This window comes from Leptonychotes weddellii, chromosome 1, assembly GCF_054177405.1.
Source record: "Leptonychotes weddellii isolate Sample4059 chromosome 1, ASM5417740v2, whole genome shotgun sequence".
Taxonomy (NCBI): Eukaryota; Metazoa; Chordata; class Mammalia; order Carnivora; family Phocidae; genus Leptonychotes; species Leptonychotes weddellii.
Window position 1 is genome coordinate 99,590,494 of NC_138369.1, and position 22,556 is coordinate 99,613,049.

The 22,556-nt window shown below is 35.0% G+C and overlaps 1 protein-coding gene and 1 long non-coding RNA gene across 5 annotated transcripts in view; both read right to left on the bottom strand.

The window, feature by feature from the left end:
- KPNA4 (karyopherin subunit alpha 4) overlaps positions 1 to 22,556 on the bottom strand; it is a 160,521-nt gene that overhangs the window by 29,744 nt on the left and 108,221 nt on the right. For all 4 annotated transcript variants that reach the window (XM_081828834.1, XM_081828827.1, XM_081828839.1 and 1 more), the window contains 6 exons: positions 5,414 to 5,458; positions 4,457 to 4,546; positions 4,316 to 4,345; positions 4,179 to 4,231; positions 2,061 to 2,156; positions 1,028 to 1,113 (listed from right to left, as the gene is read on the bottom strand). In XM_081828834.1, the coding sequence (XP_081684960.1) occupies positions 1,028 to 1,113; positions 2,061 to 2,156; positions 4,179 to 4,231; positions 4,316 to 4,345; positions 4,457 to 4,546; positions 5,414 to 5,458 (400 nt within the window). The remainder of the gene's footprint in view (positions 1 to 1,027; positions 1,114 to 2,060; positions 2,157 to 4,178; positions 4,232 to 4,315; positions 4,346 to 4,456; positions 4,547 to 5,413; positions 5,459 to 22,556) is intronic.
- Positions 13,310 to 17,687, bottom strand: LOC145723094 (uncharacterized). Its single transcript, XR_014147927.1, has 2 exons — positions 17,520 to 17,687; positions 13,310 to 17,308 (listed from the first exon to the last, which is right to left on the bottom strand). It is a non-coding gene; the product is annotated as an uncharacterized LOC145723094 (long non-coding RNA).

The following is a 22,556-nucleotide window of genomic DNA, read 5'->3' on the forward strand; positions in this document are numbered from 1 at the left end:
ACTACTACACTGAACAAATGATTCTTCTATTTTTTCTTTCTTCTGATATTACTTTGAAAAATGCTATTTGAGTACATGTAGATCAATCATGCTTTACTCAAAAACAAGACAGATTGGCAGTGTTAAAACAAATTCTAAGGCTCCTTCTACTCTTGAAAAAGCCACATAAAACAGAAAGGAAAAAGAGTGAGAGCTTAAAACATTGTCTTGAGATTATAAAATTTACTAAATAATCAATTATACAAAATAAAACCAAAAAGCCAAAACAAAACCCATTTAAACCCCAAATTAAGCCAGTTTTATCATGACTTAAGGTAGCATTAATATTCTATATAATATTACAACAGAAATGTCTACATAATTAAATGTTTACTTGGATAACACCTTTGTTCCCCTTTAAAATCATATAGAAATTAATGCTTAAGATTTTAACAAGCTTACACAAGTATATTGCTTATACGTGTGTGAAGAGCACTTTAAAAGTACCTTCTTTAAAATTATTAATTTCTTTGATAGAAGAATTAAACAGTATTCATGAAAACAATACACAGGTTATTACTTCCAATAATAATTTCTCACTTACATCTCTTCGAACATAAAAAGAAAAACAATCCTATTATAATAACAATGAAAAAATTTCAAGCCATTTTTCAACAGGACTACTTTATAAAAGATTTCTCTAAAGCATATGATGAAAATCTCATTAAGAGAAGCCAAGAAGTAGTATGGCAATGGGAAAAACACCTTTATTTCTATGATGTCCTATAAATAAAGTGTAACTACAATAATGTAATCTGCTACTATAATTAGGAAATGTTCTCAGATTTAGCATCAAATGAATTTTTGAAAATAGAAAATGTCAGTCACTGGAACAACATGATCAAAATAACATACTTAGGTTGGCCTATTTCAACTACCCTGTAATTAGGTAGCTATTATTTTATAATATAAATAGCTTTATTCTTTTAAGAGAATCACTATTTTTTTTTTTTTTTACTTTTTTTTATCTGTTAAATCACCAACTTACTGGACTGAACTACTGCTTGAGTCTGTTCCGAGGTTCCAGATGCAATGTTTGTCAGAGCCCATGCAGCTTCAAACTGTAAAGAAGGACTACAGAGAACAAATAATGTTAAACAGTAAGGATTTTTACACTGGCCCAAATCTAGTATCTACCAACCATTTCTCCCCTCAAGCATTTTTTAAAGTATTAAATATTTTGTTTCAAAGGTATCTATCTATGCATCCAGCACTTTTTTTAAACCTCCAGTGACTATTTACAGATCCTCAGTATAAAAAGCATACAATTTCCTCAGGTGTCCCACCTATTTTTAGTAAAAACTTTTTTTTTTTTAAATTAAGATTTTATTTCTTCATTTGAGAGAGAGAGAGTGCACAAGAACACGAACAGGATGGGGGTGGGGAGGAGGGGCAGAAGGAGAGGGAGAAGTAGGCTCCCTGCTAAGCAGGGAGCTTGATCCCAGGACCCAGGGATCATGACCTGAGCTGAAGGCAGATGCTTAACCAACTGAGCCATCCAGGCGCCCCAAAAACTCTTTATTTAGATACCTGCATATGACTACCCAAATAGTTTTCTCAAGTACTTATCAGCCAAACTAGTTTTTGCCAATTTTCAAAGCTTAAAAGTTCAATGTATCATTCTTGGGGTGCGTGGGTGGCTCAGTCATTAAGCGTCTGCCTTCGGCTCAGGTCATGATCCCAGGGTCCTGGGATCGAGCCCCACATTGGGCTCCCTGCTCAGCGGGAAGCCTGCTTCTCCCTCTCCCCCTCCCCCTGCTTGTGTTCCCTCTCTCGCTGTGTCTCTCTCTCTCTGTCAAATAAATAAATAAAATCTTTAAAAAAAAAGTTCAATGTATCGTTCTCAAGTTCCTCTTTGGCCTTTATGTTCACCTCTTGGTGTAAACACACCCTGCAATGTTTATCACTGGCTTTTCAACTCTTATAGTCTTTTCCTTTTTTCTTTAAAGACCAAACTACTACAAAATCTTGTCTTCTGCAAAGGATACATTCTAAATTACCTCTTAAAATAATGTACTTACTTGTCATCTCTTTCAAGACAGTGAACTAAAATAGGCAATATTCCAGATTTTATTAAGTCATCAATTGGTGGATTTCGATCACTGGACAAAAGCTTCCTATAAGAGATATACATACTCTTGTGAAATTTAATGATATATATTATAATTAAATTCAAATTCGTATTTGACATAGAGCTTACACAAGTCCTCACCCATTTGAATACCCTGCACAGCAATATTTATGAAAGCTTAATCAGATCATTCTCCTATATAAACCAAGGAATGGCTGCATATTTACTACCCAATGAATGTAACCTCTTTGTCCTCCACAGGTTGGCTCCATCTTACCTAACTAACTAATCTTACTCTCTGTAATTCAACAATAGATCAGTTGTCTGTCTTACCATTCAATCTCATTTCCAGGCTCTTCACATCCTATTCCCCACACTTGGAATGCCCTGTTTTCTGTCTATTCAAGCTCTATCTATTCAAAGTCCATTTCAGTTTGTAAATTTTCACAATATCCTCTCTGAATTCCAAGAACATTTCCACAGCATATGCTTACATTTGCTGTTATCACCCTATTTTTAATATACCTTTGCCTTCTCAATTAGGTTCGAAAGTTCTTACATAGCAAGAATTATACCACATACTTTTTCACAGTATTTCCCATAGCACATGCCACAATTCTTAGCACAAAGTAGGAAACAGCCCAGTCTTTCTTAATCTAGGTTCCAGACTTAATAAAAGAACTTTTTTCTACTACATTGAGGACATTCTTAAAGATTTAGAAATGGCCTTCTTTCTTCTGAGTGCACAATGGTGCATATATCTACAAAATATAACATAGAACCAGTTTGGTGCCACTGTCTAACTGATTTGCACTAAGGTACCATCAAGTTTTAGTCACAGTTGCTTTTCCAACATCAGTGTAAATTGTTAACACATTAGAAAAAGGCAAACAAAGTCTTAGTATTATTGTGAAAATGGATTTGATCTTGTATACTCATAAAGTTGTCTCAGGATCTCCTAGACATCCAAAGACCATAATTCGAGAATATCGGCCTTAAGGGCCTTAAGGCTTTATTTAGAACTGTTGAGAAAAGCTGCTCCAAAACTCAAATAATCAACTCTGAAAATGGTGAGCATAATGTATCAATTTCTTAATCATTCTATCTATAAACATTAATTTGCCATTTTAAGATGTGAATACTTCTGTGATTTTCTTCCTACATAACCAAGTCCTCTCTAAGAAGTTCTTTTACCTATGGTAGGCAACACTGCTAATTCTGTAATTTTCCTATCTGTTCTAGGTTATTTAAAATGAATACAGAAAGTAGGAAAACTCTAATACATTTTTTTTATAAAAGATTCGTATACTAGCTAAGATATTGGATGGACCAGTGTAATCTTCTCCCACTATGAAATTCTATGAATAGGATCAGTTACTTAAGTGTCTCTGTCCTACTAATAACACAGAGCATTATTCTTATATTTATAAATACAGAAAACAAAGACTGTATTATACTATGAGACAACCATGCCTTAATAAGGTGTCAAAGTTTCTCTGGTTCCCCCCTGAAAATATAGGAGCATACACCTTGAGAACATAGATTTCACAGCAGAAATATGCAAACTAACTTAATATTCCTACCTGAAAGTACACTGGGAAACTTTATAGCCCTAAATCTTAATGTCTACTTGCCTGTACACCGTGACAGTAAGCTTATAAATCAATTTATGATTTAATTAAAATAGAGATTGTGAAAAGAATTAGCTACCTGGGAAGGAGATAAAAAAAATCTTTTTATAAAATTAAACCTGTTAATAAAAAGTGAATTTTATAAATAATGTTTTTCTATTAATTGATAGCAATAACCTGTCAAAACAACTCTTCCCTAGCATCTGTACATGCTATGCAAGTTGAAACTTAAGTTTGTGAGTTTAGAAAACTGCTACCAATTTTAATACTCTAGATCAGAGAAAAAATTTTGAAGTAAATGTAGATGGTCTATGGACTGTTCTTTATTGTTTGTCATCAAAGTTAATATGAGTGACAGTACTACTATACAGTGAAAACTCAAACAGAACTCCTGGGTAAGTTATAAAATTTAAATATGTCCTCAAAATTTAACTTACCTAGCAGCTTGAACTGCACTTAATTGAATTCCTTGGTTATCACTTGAAGCATTCTATAAAAAATTAAAACAATTTTTGATATAGATATATAATAATTAGAAATACAAATGAAGAGGGGGCAAAAAAACTCAACTTACTTGAACAATAGCTTCTAGAGAGGTATTTTGCTGTGAAAAAAATTAAAGAGAAAACTAAGTTAAAAAGTCACTTTAAAATTCTATATTTATGTAAAATTTTTCACTGGTAGTTTTTAAGTTAAAAGAATAACAATAACTTACCACTCTATAATCGCCATCTATATCAGAATCTTCACAGATATCTTCATGTGGTACATTCCTTCTCTTTAAGAGATGCTCATCTCTTTTATTCTTAAAAATATATATATATCAAAAAAAGAACTTTTATTAAAAAAAGCTAAATACTTTCATACAAAGGATAGGCAATCCTGTGCCTACAAACTGAAATGGGAAGTGCCTTTTAAAAGTAAAATGCAAATGCAGAAAATTAAACCAAATTGTGATTCAAACACTTAAGCAACATTAATTTGAGCCCCAAGCCCCAAATATTACATTTTTAATGAACCGTGAACTATGTAAAAGCAAACTAAAAAAAAAAAAAAAATTTTTGATTAAAAAAGACAGTGTACAGTTTAAGCCAGAACCAAACATATATATTTGTTTAAAAGTACTAAACCATTTTATACATCATCTGGGAGCTTCTCTTTATCACCTAAAAACAAAGTCAAAGCAAAAGTTGGGCAATTCAAAATCAGACAAAAATCAACGGTCACTTAAAATTCACTTAAAATGTGTGGAACAAATTTAAAGAGATAATCCCAACTATAACTTTTTTTTTTTTTACACACATGAAAGATAACCAATTTTAATACTTGAAAAGTTGATGAAATTTATAAGTAGAACAAGTTCTTTTCAGGGTATAACTACACCTGTAAATAGCAGAACTATTTAGTATAACTGTATAGAGAAGACTTTCACTTTATATAAATTATTAAAGAAGAAAAACACCATATAACTCGTTTATCTCCATTTCTGGAGAGTGGTCAAGTTGTATCTTGCCAACTTCAATAGCCCGCGTAAGTTTAGTCAAAACCCTTCAGTTTTCAAAAGAAAAAGAAATGGTAGGCACTTGGGATTAATATACATTTAGTATCTTCTATATATGCTGTAATGTTGTTAGAATTATGCTTGGAAGTACTCAATATTACGCAGACTCACCTTCCTTAATTCAACTACAACTTCATTTCGTTGTCTTCTCATAGTCTACAAGAAATTAAAGAAAAATATTTTTAAAAAATCACCTCAATTTCCATCACCCAAGAAAACGACTATTAACATTTTAATGTATATCCCATAATCTTTTCTTCTAGTCATATGTAAATAGTCATATTTTACTCATAATAAAGATATTATAGATATGATTTTCTACATTAGATAAAATTTTTAAAACTAACATTTATAAGAATACAAAGATACAAAGAATAAAAGAACCAACTCATAAGCTCACCTCCCATATGAATCATTACTTAAAGAAGTAATACATGTACAAGGCCAGTAAATTCAACTGCTTAAAAGGAGGGGAAGGTGTCTTCCCATCCATTCATCCTATCCATCCAGTCTCTTTCTCTAAATACACACTGTTAGATTTTACTGTGTTTCTGACACACTTATCTACTTATTCTGTCTTTACCTTATTTTTGTTTACTTACTTTATAGATTTTTAAAGCCCTTCCATGGTGGTATAATACAGTAGATCTTTTTCATTATTTCTAATGACCACAAAATTTTTCTATCACATCCTGTAACCATTCTCTTATTTTTTAACATGTGTTTTCTCATTTTAAACTTACCTAACACATGGATACATGCTTACTGTAACACATTCAAAATTTCAGAAACAATACAAGTTTAAGCTCTATGTGTAAGTTCTCCTCATTCTTTCTAGTGATTGCATATGCCTGGGCATATGTAGAAATAGCAAGTCACAAAGGAATACTCATATGTCTAACTAAAGATCTCAAACTTATATCCAAAACCAAACTTTTAATTTTTAACAAATATACATAACTCTATCTCATCTCGCATGATTCGTATGGGAGGTGAGACCAGGAGTTCTTTTATTCTTTGTATCTTTATTTTTATAAGCCTTATGTTACTGTTTAAAAAATTTATGATGGGGCACTTGGGTGGCTTAGTCAGTTCAGTGTCTGGACTCTTGATCTCAAAGTCATGAGATCAAGCCCTGTGATAGGCTCTGCACTCAGTGGGGAGTTTACTTGAGATTCTCTCCCTCTCCCCCAGCTCGTGTGCTCTCTTAAATAAATAAATCTTCATTTTTTTTAAAGATTTTTTAAATTTATTTGACAGAGAGAGAGACAGCGAGAGAGGGAACACAAGCAGGGGGAGAGGCAGAGGGAGAAGCAGGCTTCCCGCCGGGCAGGGAGCCCGATGCGGGGCTCAATCCCAGGACCCTGGGATCATGACCTGAGCCGAAGGCAGATGCTTAACGACTGAGCCACCCAGGCACCCCAATAAATAAATCTTTAAAAAAAACACACACAAAAAATTTATGACATATCCAGCATTATAGATCTACTGATAATTTCAAAGGAATTTTCAGCAAATGGCAGCTCTATCCTAGGCACAGACCAAAAACTTTAGAGCCATCCTTGATTCTTCTTTTTCTCTCACGTTACACATTCGATCGTACCAAATCCTCCTACTGGTTCAACCTTCAAAACTTATCTGAAATCCAACTACATATCACTACCTTCTCTGTCACTACTCTGGTCCAGCTCACCATTAACTCTCACCTAGATTACTGCAAAAGGCTCTTAACTTGTACCCCTCTTTCTGCTCTTGCCCTCCTTCTCTGTAGTTCGTTCTTATCACAATAACCAAAGCAATCCTCACAGGGAATCTTATTTTTTGAGTGCTATAGTCTCTTTTGACAATCTGGTGAAATCAATGAACACCTTCCACATAGTGTTTTTATTTTTTTAAAGATTTACTTATTTATTGAGAGAGAGCATGAATAGAAGGAGGGGCGGAGGGAGAGAAAGAATCTCCGGAAGACTCCACGCTGAGCGCAGAGCCCAACAGAGGGCTCAATCCCACAACATATCTGAAATCAAGAGTCAGTTGCTTAAACCGAGTCACCCAGGCGCCCCCATATAGTTTTTAAATAGAGATAAGAAATACATAAGATTACAAAGAAAAACAATTATACTGATCTACAGTTGTCAAAAATATATATATATGAAAAAACAAACTATAATATATGTGCTTCATTATCACATTAAGTGGGATCTAACAGTGAGTGAGTCTAATAACTACCATAATTTCAAAGTAATGTTGACCTTAAATGATATTTCAAGATATCCTGCAACAATAATTTTCTACTGGTGGTGACAAAAAGTCACAGGTAACTTTAATAACTACTGAGGTTTACTGGCTACATTATTAAATGAAGGAAACACTGTTAGAAGTTAGTGAAAATAAAGATGTAATTTTTTCTAATTCTCCAGGTCCTCTTGAATTGTACCCAGACTCTGAAGAAGGACTCAGTAAAGAACCCCTTTTTAAGAAGTCTGTCAGATCATGTTACTCGCCTGTTCAAAACCATCAAAGGCTCTCCACTTTGGAGTAAAGCCCAGTCATTAAAGTGGTTTAAGTCCACTCAAATCTTCCTACGTTATCCCTTCTCCAATTACCACGGTTCAGACCTCAGCTCCTATCATTCTCTTGATTCACTCTGCTGTATCTGCACTAACTTTACTATTCCTCTAACACACTGGAAATTCTCTCTCTTCAAGGCCTTCACTAATACACTATACAGCAACTCCTAAGGATGGACTCCAGAGCCAAACTGCTTGGGTTCAATTTTCAGGCATACTACTTACTAGCTCTCAATGCCTCAGTTTTGTCATCTATAAAATGAGGACAGTAAAAATACCTATTTCATAGGATACTATAAAGATTAAGTAAGTTAATATATGTAAAGGAGTTAAATAGCTCCTGGCACATAACAGTATATGTGTTAGCTATTATTATTACTGCTACTGCTAATTCCTCAGGCTGTAATGCTCTTCCCTCACTATCTGCAGTGCTCACTCTCATCTTTCAAATGTCATCTCCATGGTAAGGTCTTTTCCTTCCTAACCATCTAGAAACTCTCCCACAGGGTACTCTCTACTCCTCTTCTCTGCCTTATTTTTCTCCATACCACTTATCACATGCTAATATGCTATATAAAACTTTATTGTTACCCTCTCCCCACTAGAACATATATTCAATATATAAGGAATAACATAATAAATATTATTCCTTCTTAAAACTAAAACGTACTGGGTAATCTCATATGTCCAGAAATCTTTACCTCAATTTTTGACCAAACCAATTTATTCAATCTCTGTTTAAGTGAACTTTTGATGATCATTTGAGTTTTGGTAGATACATATTTTAAAAATACCCAAAGAATGAAACTGGATCACTTTCTTACACCATAAACAAAAATAAACTCAAAATGGGTTAAAGACCTAAATGTGAGATCTGAAACCATAAAACTCCAGAAAGAAAACATAGGCAGTAATTTCTTTGACATCAACCATAGAAACATTTTACTAGATGTGTCCCCTCAGGCATGGGAAGCAAAAGCAAAATTAAACTATTGGGACTACACCAAAATAAAAAGTTTTTGCAGCAAAGGCAATCATCAACAAAACAAAAAGGCAACCTACTGAACAGGAGAAGATATAATGACATATCCGATAAGGGGTTAATATCCAAAATATATAAAAAACATAATCTACAACTCCACACCAAAAAAGAACAAATAATCCAATTAAAAAATGGGCAGGGGAACTGAATGAACATTTTTCCAAAGACATCCAGATGGCCAACAGACACTCGAAAAGATGCTCAACATCACTAATCATCAAGGAAATGAAAATTAAAACCACAATGAGATACCACTTTACACCTGTCAGAATGGCTAAAATTGAAACCACAAGAAATAAGAAGTGTTGGTGAGGATGTGGAAGAAGGGGACCCATGTGTACTGTTGGTAGACATGCAAACTGGTGAAGCCACTGCAGAAAACAGTATGGAGGTTCCTCGAAAACCTAAAGATGGCAATATCATACAATCCAGGAATTCCACTACTGGATAATTACCCCCCAAAATACAAAACACTAATTCAAAGGGATCCAGGCACCCCTATGTTTACTGGAGCATTACTTTCCAACAGCCAAATTATGAAAACTTCCCAAGCGCCCATCAATAAATAAAGATGTACTGTGTGTATATATACGTATATGTATATATACGTGTATATACACACACAACACACAATGAAATATTATTAGGCCCTAAGAAAAGAATGAAATCTTGCTATTTGCAATGACATGGATGAAGCTAGAGAGTATAATGCTAAGTGAAGTAAGTCAGAGAAAGACAAATACCATGATTTCACGCATATGTGGAATTTAAGAAACAAAAGAACAAAGAGACAAAAAAATACAGAAAACGAACTGCTGGTGGCCAGAGGGAGTTGGGTGAGGGATGGGTGAAACAGGTGAAGGGGATTAAGAGTACACTTATCATGATGAGCACTGAAAGTGTATAGAATTGTTGAATCATTATATTGTACACTTGAAGCTAATAAAACATTGTATGTTAATTGTATCTGAATAAAAAAAATAAACAAAACCCAAAACCCCTGCAAACTGTTTTCCAAATTGGTTGTATATTTGTCCATCCCGATAACAGTACACGAGAGTTCTAGTCCTTCACATTCTTATCAACATTTGAAATGGTCAATCTTTTTCATGTAGCCATTTTATTTTATTTATTTTATTTTTTTAAAGATTTTATTTATTTGACAGAGAGAGACACAGCGAGAGAGGGAACACAAGCAGGGGGAGTGGCAGAGGGAGAAGCAGGCCTCCCGCCGAGCAGGGAGCCCGATGTGGGACTCGATCCCAGAATCCTGGGATCATGACCTGAGCCGAAGGCAGACGCTTAACGACTGAGCCACCCAGGCTCCCCTCATGTAGCCATTTTAATAGATATGTAGTGATTTTTCATTTCTCTAATGATTAATGATATTGAACAACTTTTCATGTGTTTTTTTCATTATTTATTTATTTTACGTAGGCTTCGGCATGGAGCCAAACGCAGGGCTTGAACCCTCAACCCTGAGATCAAAACCTGAGCCAAGATCAAGAGTTGGGCACTCAACCTACTGAGCCACCCAGGTGCCCCTCATGTATTTTTCTCTTACATTTTCTTTCATAAAGTCTTTTTGAATCTTTTGCCCTTAAAAAAAAAAGAAGACTCAATAAAAAAATACAAATAAGATAGGCTGCAAAATGAATAAAAATACTTAGCCAACTACTATAATACAAGTTTCAACATTCACTATCCTTTAACTATTATAGCCTTAAAAGGTTAAAAAAAAAGTTTCTTTTTTTGGGCGCCTGGGTGGCTCAGTTGGTTAAGCGACTGCCTTCGGCTCAGGTCATGATCCTGGAGTCCCAGGATCGAGTCCCGCATCGGGCTCCCTGCTCGGCAGGGAGTCTGCTTCTCCCTCTGACCCTCTTCCCTCTCATGCTCTCTGTCTCTCATTCTCTCTGTCTCAAATAAATAAATAAAAAATCTTTAAAAAAAAAAAAAGTTTCTTTTTTTTATAAATAAGGAAACTGAGGACTAGAGAAGTTAAATTATCTGGCCAAGACCACAGTGCTAGAAGTGGGAGAGCGAGGATCAGAATTCAGATGGTCTACAAAGCCAATTAACCAGTAAGCCATATTATCTCCCCCAAGTCTTAAAAGTTCAAGCCAATCTTATAGCCTATGGTTCATACTAAAGAAAAAGTACTATTATCAAGACAGTGGGTTTTGCACTGTATCACAATACAAAAACACTAAACAACTTTAGTAGCCAACAACAAAAAACTGTGTCCTATGTCTCAAACACAGAAAATACAACTTGTAAAATGTACTACTTAAAAGATTGTTCAATAAAAGGTAGACTTCTGAGGGACAGGTATCTGTAGTCAAAAAAAAGTTTTTATTAGTAACTATTCCACCTAAAGAAGCGGAATTAAGTTATAATGGGTTTTAACTTCTTTTAAAGTAAAATGTTACATAAATAAAATATTAAATATTAAATATGTACATTTACATAAATATTTTATTTACACCCAAAGAATTTTTTCCCATTACAGTATATCTTACTAAATTTGGAGTTTCTGATAATCTGGAACTATTAATAAAGGATTTATCAAACCAATTTAACATTGTAGTAGTAACATAAGCCTTGGGCTATTCCTACCCACAGAAATTTATTTGCAAAGTAAGAGATTTGACAATCTCTTTATTACAGAGCAAGAAAGCAAGTAAAGAATTTTCTTCTCTTGAGGAAAAGCTATTACCTTCAAGGTAAAGAGAAGACTGAATGAACTAGCAGAAAGACATCCTCTGCACCAGCCTGGCAGCATTTACCCATGTTTTTTATTGCAAAAGAGCAAGTCTTAAAAGTGGTATTAGATATTTAGACATTTACCAAGTCACAAGTCCAACTCAAATAGAGGACTTTTATTTCTCTGGGGTCCCATGAAAGGGGTATATAAGGCTTATTTTTCTAAGTTTTTACTCATCTTAAAGAGCAGAGTTTTTATATACTACATGCAAATATAATAGTTATGAATTCACATGACTTACACTGATGCAGTGAGCTGTCAATTAGAATTCCAAAAGGCTGCCAAACTGGCCAAAGACTTATTTATAGGCCAAAGAGCTATCTAAAGGACAAAGGCTGTAAATGGGGGGATGGGGAGAGAGGCAGAGAAAGAGACTGAGTAAGGGGTAGAGTTTAGGCAGATCATCCAGTATTTTTCTATTTCTTTGCTTATAATAAATACAGATACAAAATCCTAAATTCAGCCAAAAGGGGACAAGAAATTATCAAAAAACTCAAAACAAGTGAATCTTACAGAACACAATACAGTTTTTTAATTTAACAAATAATTACTGTGTCTATCACTATCCTAAATTCTAGGGATTAAACACTTTACTGAGGACAGGGTTCAGTCCTTCCTTTTCCAATTTATGGCTACTTATTTTCTAACTAGTGGCTACTTAATTTCTAAATCACTTTTTACCAATGTATAGCTTTTCTCCATAACTCTAAAAACTACTAGTTTAAGTTATGATGATGTAATAACATACTGTATGAAATTTAAATATTTTAAAATTTTTTGAGTAAAATATGAGGGTTTGGCTGACTCAATCTCACTAGAGAAAATTTCAAATGTTAGTCATACAGAAGATAAGGAATGTAATACTTTGATTTTATTTCATACGGCCTATTTCCATCCCCTAGGAATGTTAATATTTAGGTAACAGCACCAAAAGAAAAAAAAAAAAAAAGAAAAAAGAAAAAAAACTTTAAAAGACTAATCAGGCATGAGATATTCTTTGGGATGATGGGATATATTCTAAAACTGGATTGTGGCAATGGTTGCATAACTCTGAAAATTTACTAAAAATCATTGAATTGTACACTTTAAGAGGGTTTTATGCAAGATAAATTTTATCTCAAGAAAATAATTTTTAAACAGTTATATATATACAGAAATATACATAACCTTCCCCTCCCCACAACATGGTTTACTACTGTATTATTATTTAGAGCTGGCTGGGAAGCATTTACTCAATCAAATATTAATCACCTATTTGTCAAACACTAGAAATACAAAGGTGGACCAGACATAGCATATCCGTGGCTTTGAGGAGGTAATATTTATGACAGAGAAATATAATAAAATAGTAATAAAGCCTAACATTTAGCAAACATTTGGTGCCAAACACCATTTATAACACATTACTTGATTTTACTCATCTAATGTGTTATAACATGTATATACTCCTCTTGACGGTAGAAAGACTACAGTAAGTAAAAATGAAATATAAGCTGGATCTTTAAGAATAAATGAAAACTCATCTAGAAACAGGCACTCCAAGTAGAAAATGTAGCATATACAAAAAGAGGGGATTATAAAAGATGGTGCATGCAGGATCCGTTGAAGGTCAGAAGGAATAGAAAGGTAGGCAAGGAGCCATATCAATCAATCAGATCATAATCAATCATATAAAGCTAATCTACAGAACAGCTCAGAGAAAAGTTGAATTACTGGTGTTTTTCAACCCAAATGATCATCACATTTTAAACATACCTGGTAGGTACAATAATTGGTTCAAGCCAATAAACATGGTAAACCAATAAAAATGCTAAAAGTGTGTAACTACAAAAGTCTGTTTTAGGGTGTCTGGGTGGCTCAGGTCACGATCTCAGGGTCGTGGAATTGAGCCCCGAGTCCAGGCTCCATGCCCGTGGGGAGTCTGCTTGAGATTCTCTCTCTCCCTCTCCTTCTGTCCCTCCCCCCACTTGCACGCTTGCTCACTCTCTCTCTCAAGTAAATAGTCTTTAAAAAAAAAAAAAAAGCCTGTTTTCCCATTCCTTTCCACCTTTCCCTCCTTTCATTTCCACTTGAAGCAGCCATCACAGTGCTTATTCATGTGTTTGCCAAATATCATGTATGCTGGCAAACTGTATGCAATTAGCAAATAAATTCCAACTTTGTTTATGACATTTCCCATTTATGACAATAAAAGGGAAATTTTAAATGCTTACTCAAACTGATGATTTCTCAAGATGGTATTTATTAATAGTAGTAGTAAAGATCCATATGCACTACTAGGGATGGGCAAGTCTTCATAAGCAGAATCAAATTCTTACCTCTAACAAGTAAAAAGATTACTCAAGACAGAGTATAAGGTAAGTCTGAAGGTAAATTAAACAGGAGGCCAAATTTAACCGTGGCAAGTTACTGAACAGTTCAAAATAATTCTACTAAACATACTACCACTTTAAAATGATCCTCATCTAAATTATAAGCACTGAAACAATTAGTACATAAATATAATTTAAAAATCACAAAAAATATAAGAAATCGTTAACAACTGTCAACTCCAGGGGCACCTGGGTGGTTCAATTGGTTGTGTCTGCCTTTGGCTTAAGGTCATAATCTCAGGGTCCTGGGATCGAGCCCTGCATCAGGCTCCCCTGCTCAGTAGGAGTTTGCTTCTCCCTCTCCCTCTGCCCCTCCACCTGCTGTGTGCACGCTCGCTCTCTCTCAAATAAATAAATAAAACCTTAAGGCAAAAAAAACCAGTTGTTAACTCCAAGGAATGGGATTACAGTGGAGTTTCACTACCAAATATTTGAACAACAGAGAAATGTATTAAATTCAGAAGTTATACATATCTCTTTGGAAAAGTTAGAAAATAAATGTAAGAACAGAAAAAGTTCAATTTCCAGTTTTTTATATTTGTCTGTCTTGTACAAGATGTATATGTGTATATATATATACATATACACACACATACACACACATCTTCAGTGTCATATCCAAGAAATCACTGCCCAATCTAATGTCATGAAGTTTCTGTCCTATTCCTTCTCCTAAGAGTTTTGTTTTAGGTCTTACATTTAGGTCCTTGATCCATTTTGAGTTAATTTTTAGTATATGGTGTTAAGTAAGGGTCCAATTTCATTCTTTTGCTTGTGGCCATCAAATTTTCCCAGCCCCATTTTTTGAAAAGACTGTCCTTTACCACTGAATGGTCTTGGCACTCTTGTCAAAAATCTTTGACCATATATGCAAGAGTTTATTTCTAGACTCCCTATTCTATTCTGTAGGTCAATGTTTGGCTTATGTCAATACCACACTGCTTTGATTACTGTAACTTTCAAATTTTAAATTAGGAAGTGTGAGACCTCCAACTTTCTCTTCTTTTTCAGGATTGTTTTGGTTATTCAGGGTCCCCTGAGATTCCATATGGACTTTCCCATTAAATCTGTAGATCACTTTAGGTAGTACTAACATTTAATAATAGGTCTTCCAACTCATGAACATGGGATACCTTTCCATTTATTTTTGCTCTCTTTAATTTCTTTTAGCAACATTTTGCAGTTTTCAGTGTGAAAGTCTTTTACCTCATTAGTTAGGTTTATTCCTAAGCATTTTATACCTTCTGATGATATTGTAACTCAATGTTTCTTAATTTCCTTTTCAAACTGTTCCTTATGAGCGAATGCTGATTTTACATCCTGTAACTCTGCCAAATCATTTATTACTTCTAATTTTTTTTTTTAGGAGGATCATTAGGGTTTTCTACATATAAGATCAAACCGTCTACAGAGTATTTTACTTCCTCCTTTCCAATGTGGATGCCTTTTACTTCTTTTTCTTGCCTAACTGCTCTGGCTAGGACTTTTAGTACCATGTTGAATAGTACTGGTCAAAGTGGACATCCTTCTCTTTCTTCTTACTCTTATAGGAAAAGCTTTCAATCTTTCACCATTGAGTGTCATCTGCTGGGGCTTCATATTTGGTCTTTATTATATTGAGGTTGTTTCCTTCTATTCTTAGTTTGTTGAGTGTTTTTATCATGAAAGGGCATTGAATTTTGTCAAATGCTTTTTCTGCATCCATGGACATCAATGTGTAGTTTTGCCCTTCATTCCATTAATTTAGTACAGTACACTGATTTTCATATATTGAACCATGCCTTACATTCCAGGATTAAATCCCACTTGGTCAGCGTATATATTCTTTTTAAGATGTTGTTGAATTCAGTTTGCTAGTATTTTGAAAATTTCTACAACATTGTTCATCAAGGATATTGGTCTGCAGTTTTCTTGTAGTGTCTTTGGCTTTGGTACCAGAGTAATGCTGGCCTTACAGAATGGATGTGACCTTGTCTTCAGTTTTCTGGAAGAGTTTAAAGGGGATTGGTGTTAACTCTTTAAATGTTTGGTAGAATTCACCAGTGAAGCCATCTGGTCCTGAGCTTTTCTTTGTTGGGAGATTTTTGATTACTGATTCAGTCTCTTTACTAGTTATAGATCTGTTTAGATTTTGTTTCTTCAGGATTCTGTCTTGGTAGGTTGTGTGTTTCTAGGAATTTATCCATTTTATCTAGGTTATCCAATTTGTTTGTGTATACATATCCTTTTGCAATACTCTTTTCTACAAAACACATGACAAGTAAAAACATTTATGTTACATGAGGAAACACTAAAATATGGGTACATAAATAACAACTCTAAGAGTTCAGTAAAGGAATGATTGATACAAACTGTTGATGAGGGAAAATTCGAATGCCAGGCTCTGTGATGAGAATTAAGAATAGTGTACAAAATAGACAAGGTCCATATTGAACTGAAGCCTCCAATTCAACTGAAGCTTCAGTTCAACCTGGAAATAGAAATGGCGAGATAAAGGAAAGATGAGACGGTGTTTCCAATAGGGACCCATAAAAACAAAGAAAGAAAAGCAAAACTGAGTGTTAAAGTTAAGGTGGATTTACCTGCCTGAAGTGGGAGGAGTCTAAGATGAAGTTATAGAGAAAGGGGAATAAACTAAAAAGGTAAGAATTAATGTGGTCAATATTTAATGTTCCCCTGTTCCCTAGCATTTATACAGCAAACATTCAAATATCTGCTAAACTCAACTGACAGCCTGAAATACCAAAATTTTGACTGACTTTATACACAACAGGAATCCACTGACATAATGGTGTTCTGGGAAGTTTACTGAACTAAGTTCCAATGGTTCTCAGTCTGGGGTGATTTTTGCCACTCGGAACATTTGGCAATTTCTGGAGACAATTTGGTTTTTACAACTGGGAGGGAGCCTGCAACTGGCATCTTATAGCAGAGACAAGGGATGCTGCTAAAACATTCTACAATGCACAGGATGGTCCCCACAACAAAAAATTATTTGGCTCCCAGTATCAAAAGTGTCAAGGTGGAGAAAGTTGGCTGTATTCTACTATGAGTTATTCTCATAAGAACCCAAATTAAGTTCAAATATATTTGGAAAAAAGTACACAAGAAAAAGTAAACATTCTAAAAAATTTAATAGTAGTAAGATTATAGAGGATTACTTTATTTTCCCATTTTTCTAAAAAATTTCTACAACTACCATGCCCTTACCATTCCAAGGACAAAAATTACCTGGATTTAAAAAATTTGATTTAGTCACTAATTCTATTTTTTTTTTTTTTAAAGATTTTATTTATTTGACAGAGAGACAGCGAGAGCAGGAACACAAGCAGGGGGAGTGGAAGAGGGAGAGGGAGAAGCAGGCTTCCTGCCGAGCAGGGAGCCCAATGTGGGACTCGATCCCAGGACCCTGGGATCATGACCTGAGCCGAAGGCAGACGCTTAACGACTGAGCCACCCAGGCGCCCACTAATTCTATTTTTTTAAAAGATTTTATTTAGGGCGCCTGGGTGGCTCAGTTGGTTAAGCGACTGCCTTCGGCTCAGGTCATGATCCTGGAGTCACGGGATCGAGTCCCACATCGGGCTCCCTGCTTGGCAGGGAGTCTGCTTCTCCCTCTGACCCTCCCCCCTCTCATGCTCTCTCTATCTCATTCTCTCTCTCAAAGAAATAAAATCTTTAAAAAAAAAAAAAGGATTTTATTTATTTGAGAAAGAGCAAAAGCGAGAAAGATCACAGAGGGAGAGGGAGAAGCAGACTTGCTGCCGAGCAGAGCTGGATGTGGGGCCTGATCCCAGGACCCCGAGATCATGACCCAAGCCAAAGGCAGATGCCCAACTGACTGAGCCACCAGGTGCCCCTTAGTCATTAATTCTAATCAGAGTGCACACACACATTTTTTAAAGTTTCATTTAATTCCCTGCCACTGATATGCCAGGCTCGGTAAGGAGAATTAAGACTGGTATACAAAATAGATCGAGGTCTGTACTCTCAGGGAGCTTCTAGTCTGACGGGAGAAATTAACACTGAGTAAATACGCTAACAAATTATGCTGTGTTCTTAATGAAAACAACAAGGGGGGTGGGGTGGGAGGATGGCATCTCTAAGTAAGTAACATTGAGGACTCAAAGGATGAGAAATAACCAAGCAGTGAAGGAAAAGGGATGAAGGTAAAAAAAAGGGTGGAGAAAGCATTCAGACAGAACAGCATATGTGAAGGGCCTAAAAAGAGAGCTACTGAAGTGTCAGAGTTAGAACAATTAAAAGAAAATGAGAATATAAGTAAGGGAGATAATAAAGTGACAGAGGCAGGAGAAATAGATAGGGACCAAAGCTGGCAAGGCCTTGAAGGTCTCAGTAAAGAGTTTGGAAGCTAAGTGTGGTGGGAAGCTACTAAAGCAGAGAAGGGGCATGACTTCATTTTTTAAAAGACCCATGCTAGTTGTTTTATGAATTGGAGAAGAGCAATAGCAGAAATAAGGCAATCACTATGGAGATTAATAATGGGGTAATAATGATGTGCCTCATATTTTAATAGTGAGTAGAAAGTTAACAGAAAAGAAAGAATGGAGTGACATTAACTAAATAATGTCATACTTACAACCCTGTCTAAAAGAAACTTCTCTTTCCTTGCATTCTTAAAAGCTTAATCAAAGCAAGTACCGATTAGGTAGGATTTTAATTTTACAGAAATTAAGGTTACAAAAAATTATTAAGCTTTTCTAATGGCATATATCTGATGAAATGTAATCCTAGGGGTGCCTGGGTGGCTCAGTTGTTAAGCGTCTGCCTTTGGCTAAGGTCCTGATCCCGGGGTCTGGGATCGAGCCCCACATCAGGTTCCCTGCTCAGCGCGAAGCCTGCATCTCCCTCTCCCACTCCCCCTGCTTGTGTTCCTTCTCTCGCTTGGTCTCTGTCAAATAAATAAATAAAAATCTTAAAAAAAAAAAAAAAGAAATGTAATCCTAGGCGCTCCCACTCTAAAAAATCAGGCTTTTCCACGAATCTCAAGGGAAGAGTTACTGGACAGTAAACATTTAGGATGTCCTTTCCCTTCATGTTTGAGGTATATTATTCATTGTAAATTTGAGTTTAGAAAAGAAAGGTAAGAAATCTACCACAACACTACCTCACAGTGGTTGAATATATCCCCACAGGGTCAGTTTAGAGCAGGGATCTGAGAGATCTGGACTTGCTAGAATGTAAACTCTATGAGAATTCAGCCTGTGTTATTTATTGTTCTATCCTCACTGCTTACAACCGAACCTCAGACATATAAACTGAGTATTTGCTGAACAAATGAATCCAATAAAGAGAAGGGTAGACAGAGAAGTCAGTAAAAAAGAGATAACAAGAGGTGACCGATGACCTTAGGTAATGAAAAGTTGTCACGGTCCCTATTTCTCTTAAAACTTCTTTAAAAAAAATAAAGCTTTATTGAGATATAATTCACACACCATACAATTCATCCACTTGAAGTGTACAATTCAGTGGTTTTTAGTATAAAGTTGCACATAAATCACCACCATCTAATTCCAGATCATTGTCTTCACCATAAAAAGTCCATACCCATTAGGAGTCATTCCCCAAGACCTGGGCAACTACTAATCTACTTTCTGTCTCTATGAATTTGCCTATAGCGGATATTTCACATAATTGAAATTACAGAATATGTGATCTCTTCTGACTGGCTTCTTTCAGGCAGCAAAATACTTTCAATGTTCATCATGTTGTAGCATGCAGCAGTACTTCATTCCTTTTTATGGCAGAATAGTATTCCATTGTATGCATAGCCAACATTTTGCTTACCCATCATCAGTTGATGGACATTTGGGTTGTCTGGCTTGGCTATTATGGATAATACTATAAACGTTCATGTACAAGTTTCTGTGCAGACACTTATTTTTAATTCTCTTGGGTTTATACCTATGGGTGGGACTGCTGGGTCACATGTTCTGTCTAACTTCGAGAACTGCCAAACTACAATCCAAGATGGAATGCACCACTTTATATTCCCATCAGCCATGTAGGAGGGTTGCACTTTCTCTACATCCTCACCAACATTTGTTACTATCTTTTTGTTTACTTAAGTTTGTTTTCATATTACTAAAAAAACCTATCCTACTAGGTTCAAGTGGTATCTCATTATGGTTTTGATATGCATTTCCCTAATGAGTAATAATGTTGGTGATATTTTTTATTTACTGGTCCTAATTAAGCTTTTTCATCATTTGGGGATAATACTGTTACTGTTTTAAAGCTGGAGAACAAAAGGAAATTGGGAAAAATTATTTAAAACATTAACAGAAAAAATGTGAACACTCTGATATAAGAAGTTGGAGTAAACAGCTGATCAACAATGAACTCAATTCTAGCTATACTTGTAATATAATGAACTTCCCCACATAATATTCAAAGGCAAAGTAAGGAACCATTGTACATCTATAGCGAAGGGTGCTGCTTTATAATTTTGTCTTCAGTAAATTTTTTCTTCCTTTCTTCTTACTCTATCATACCCCTCATTCTTGTGGCAAATCTGGGGGTTAAGTGAAAATACCAACATTCCTCTCTAACACACACACAGCTTGTGCTGGCCAATCACAGAACCATATTCCTCTGCCCAAAGTGATTAATTCAGGCGTAAGTATGCAATCAAATCTTGATCAATCGTCCCCAGACTTTCACGAGAACTCTCACCACAATTAATACCAGTTGTAGCCCTGGACTTACTGGGTTATGAAAGCTAATGCTTAAACTAATGTGAGGTGGGTTTCTGTTCCCTGAAACATAACTACATAGTATAAAATTCAGCTTTTTCAGCCTAAAGTTATCAGACTTAACTTTTAATACTAATAATCAACATGATGAAGGGAGAGTTTAGGGTATACCTAAAGCCACTGTTCTAAAGAGAGCCAAAACATACTGTGTTTCATAGTTACTAAAGAACCAAGAATAATGTAACAATTATTTGAAAATATTAAGACTGTATTTGCTTGCTTTTCTGGACCAGCAACAGCTGAAAGTGACCACAGAGGACCACCATAAAGAGGCAGGATGGGTGGCAAAGAGGACAGGGTCATTTAATACAACCAAGTAGACGCTACTTGTAGAAGCTATCAGGATACAACTACCATTAACTAAACAAATTTATGTAATACCTACATTAAGGAATCACAAAGACATGCTATAAAAACTAAAACAAGTATTAAGAGTGGATACTGAGAAACTGAAGTTTTCATAAAATAGGAAACTGAGATAGAATATGACTTGCTTTTTAATATTAAAAAATATGTCTACCACCAAATTATGAAATCCCACAAAATCTTAGGATTCTGACTTTTGTTAATAAAGATGTAGTAAAATTCCAGGTTTTTCAGAACACATTATTGAAAATGTAATTTATGTTAGGTTTAATGTAAATTAAATTTAGGGCAAAAGTGACAGCTAATAAAATTTTGGTCTAACAGTAAATAAACAGTAATAGAAAAAGCTTAGGTTTTAAGTAGTTAAGCCACTCTTGTATTACCAGCATGTCTATGACCGTCGTTTTTCAACACAGGTACTAAACAGTGTGAATCAAAACTACTTTCTGGTTAAATTTACAATCTTGTGGAAAAACAGTTACAAAATACTTACAACCAGAATTACAGAAATGAAGTCAGAAACTAGTAATTTTGCCACAATTTGGTTGAAGCACATAGGAGAAAGGCTTTTACTTGAGTGCTAATGAACGGAAAAGGAAGCCTTCCCCAATTCATGTGATGTGATCTGAATTATGGTACACAGTGGTACAAAAGGAAGAGCAAACAAAATGTTATTCTGACAGGGAACACAAGGGGTTATTTGGATATAATGAACGATGAAGCAAGCTGGAAGAAATAAAAAGAGCCTCCATTCACTCTGTATATACTATATGCCAGGCACTATTAAACATTTAAATGGTTTAGAGAGATTTAAAAAATAAAAATAAAAATAAATGCTTTAGAGAGATTAACTTCCATAACTATTAAATGGAGGAACCAGGGTTCAAATCCAGGCGTAAGTGACTCAACAGTCCATGTTTTTTAAGTGTGATACTATAAAGCCTTTAAAGAGCTTTTATTAAAGTGACGGTCACCTCTTACAGAAGAAACACTAATAAACAAAGACAGTGGTTCTCAAAGTGTGATCAATAGATCCCTGTGGGAATACTGAAACCTTTTCAGAGGGTTTGCAGATCAAAACTATTTTCATATTACTACTAATATTTATTATGGTGCTAATATTTGCACAGCAATGAAATGCAGTGGGTAAACTACTGGTGCTTTAGCATGAATTAAAGCAATGTCATCAGGCTGTATGAGTACTCACTGTATTTCAGGTAAAAAACAACAACAACAACAACAACAACAAAAGGCCAGTTCATTCCACTTAATGTCCTTGATGAAATAGTGAAAAATTACCTTTATTAAAAACCTGCCTTTTCTTTCTAAAATTTTGTGATAAAATGGGGATTACATATAAACTA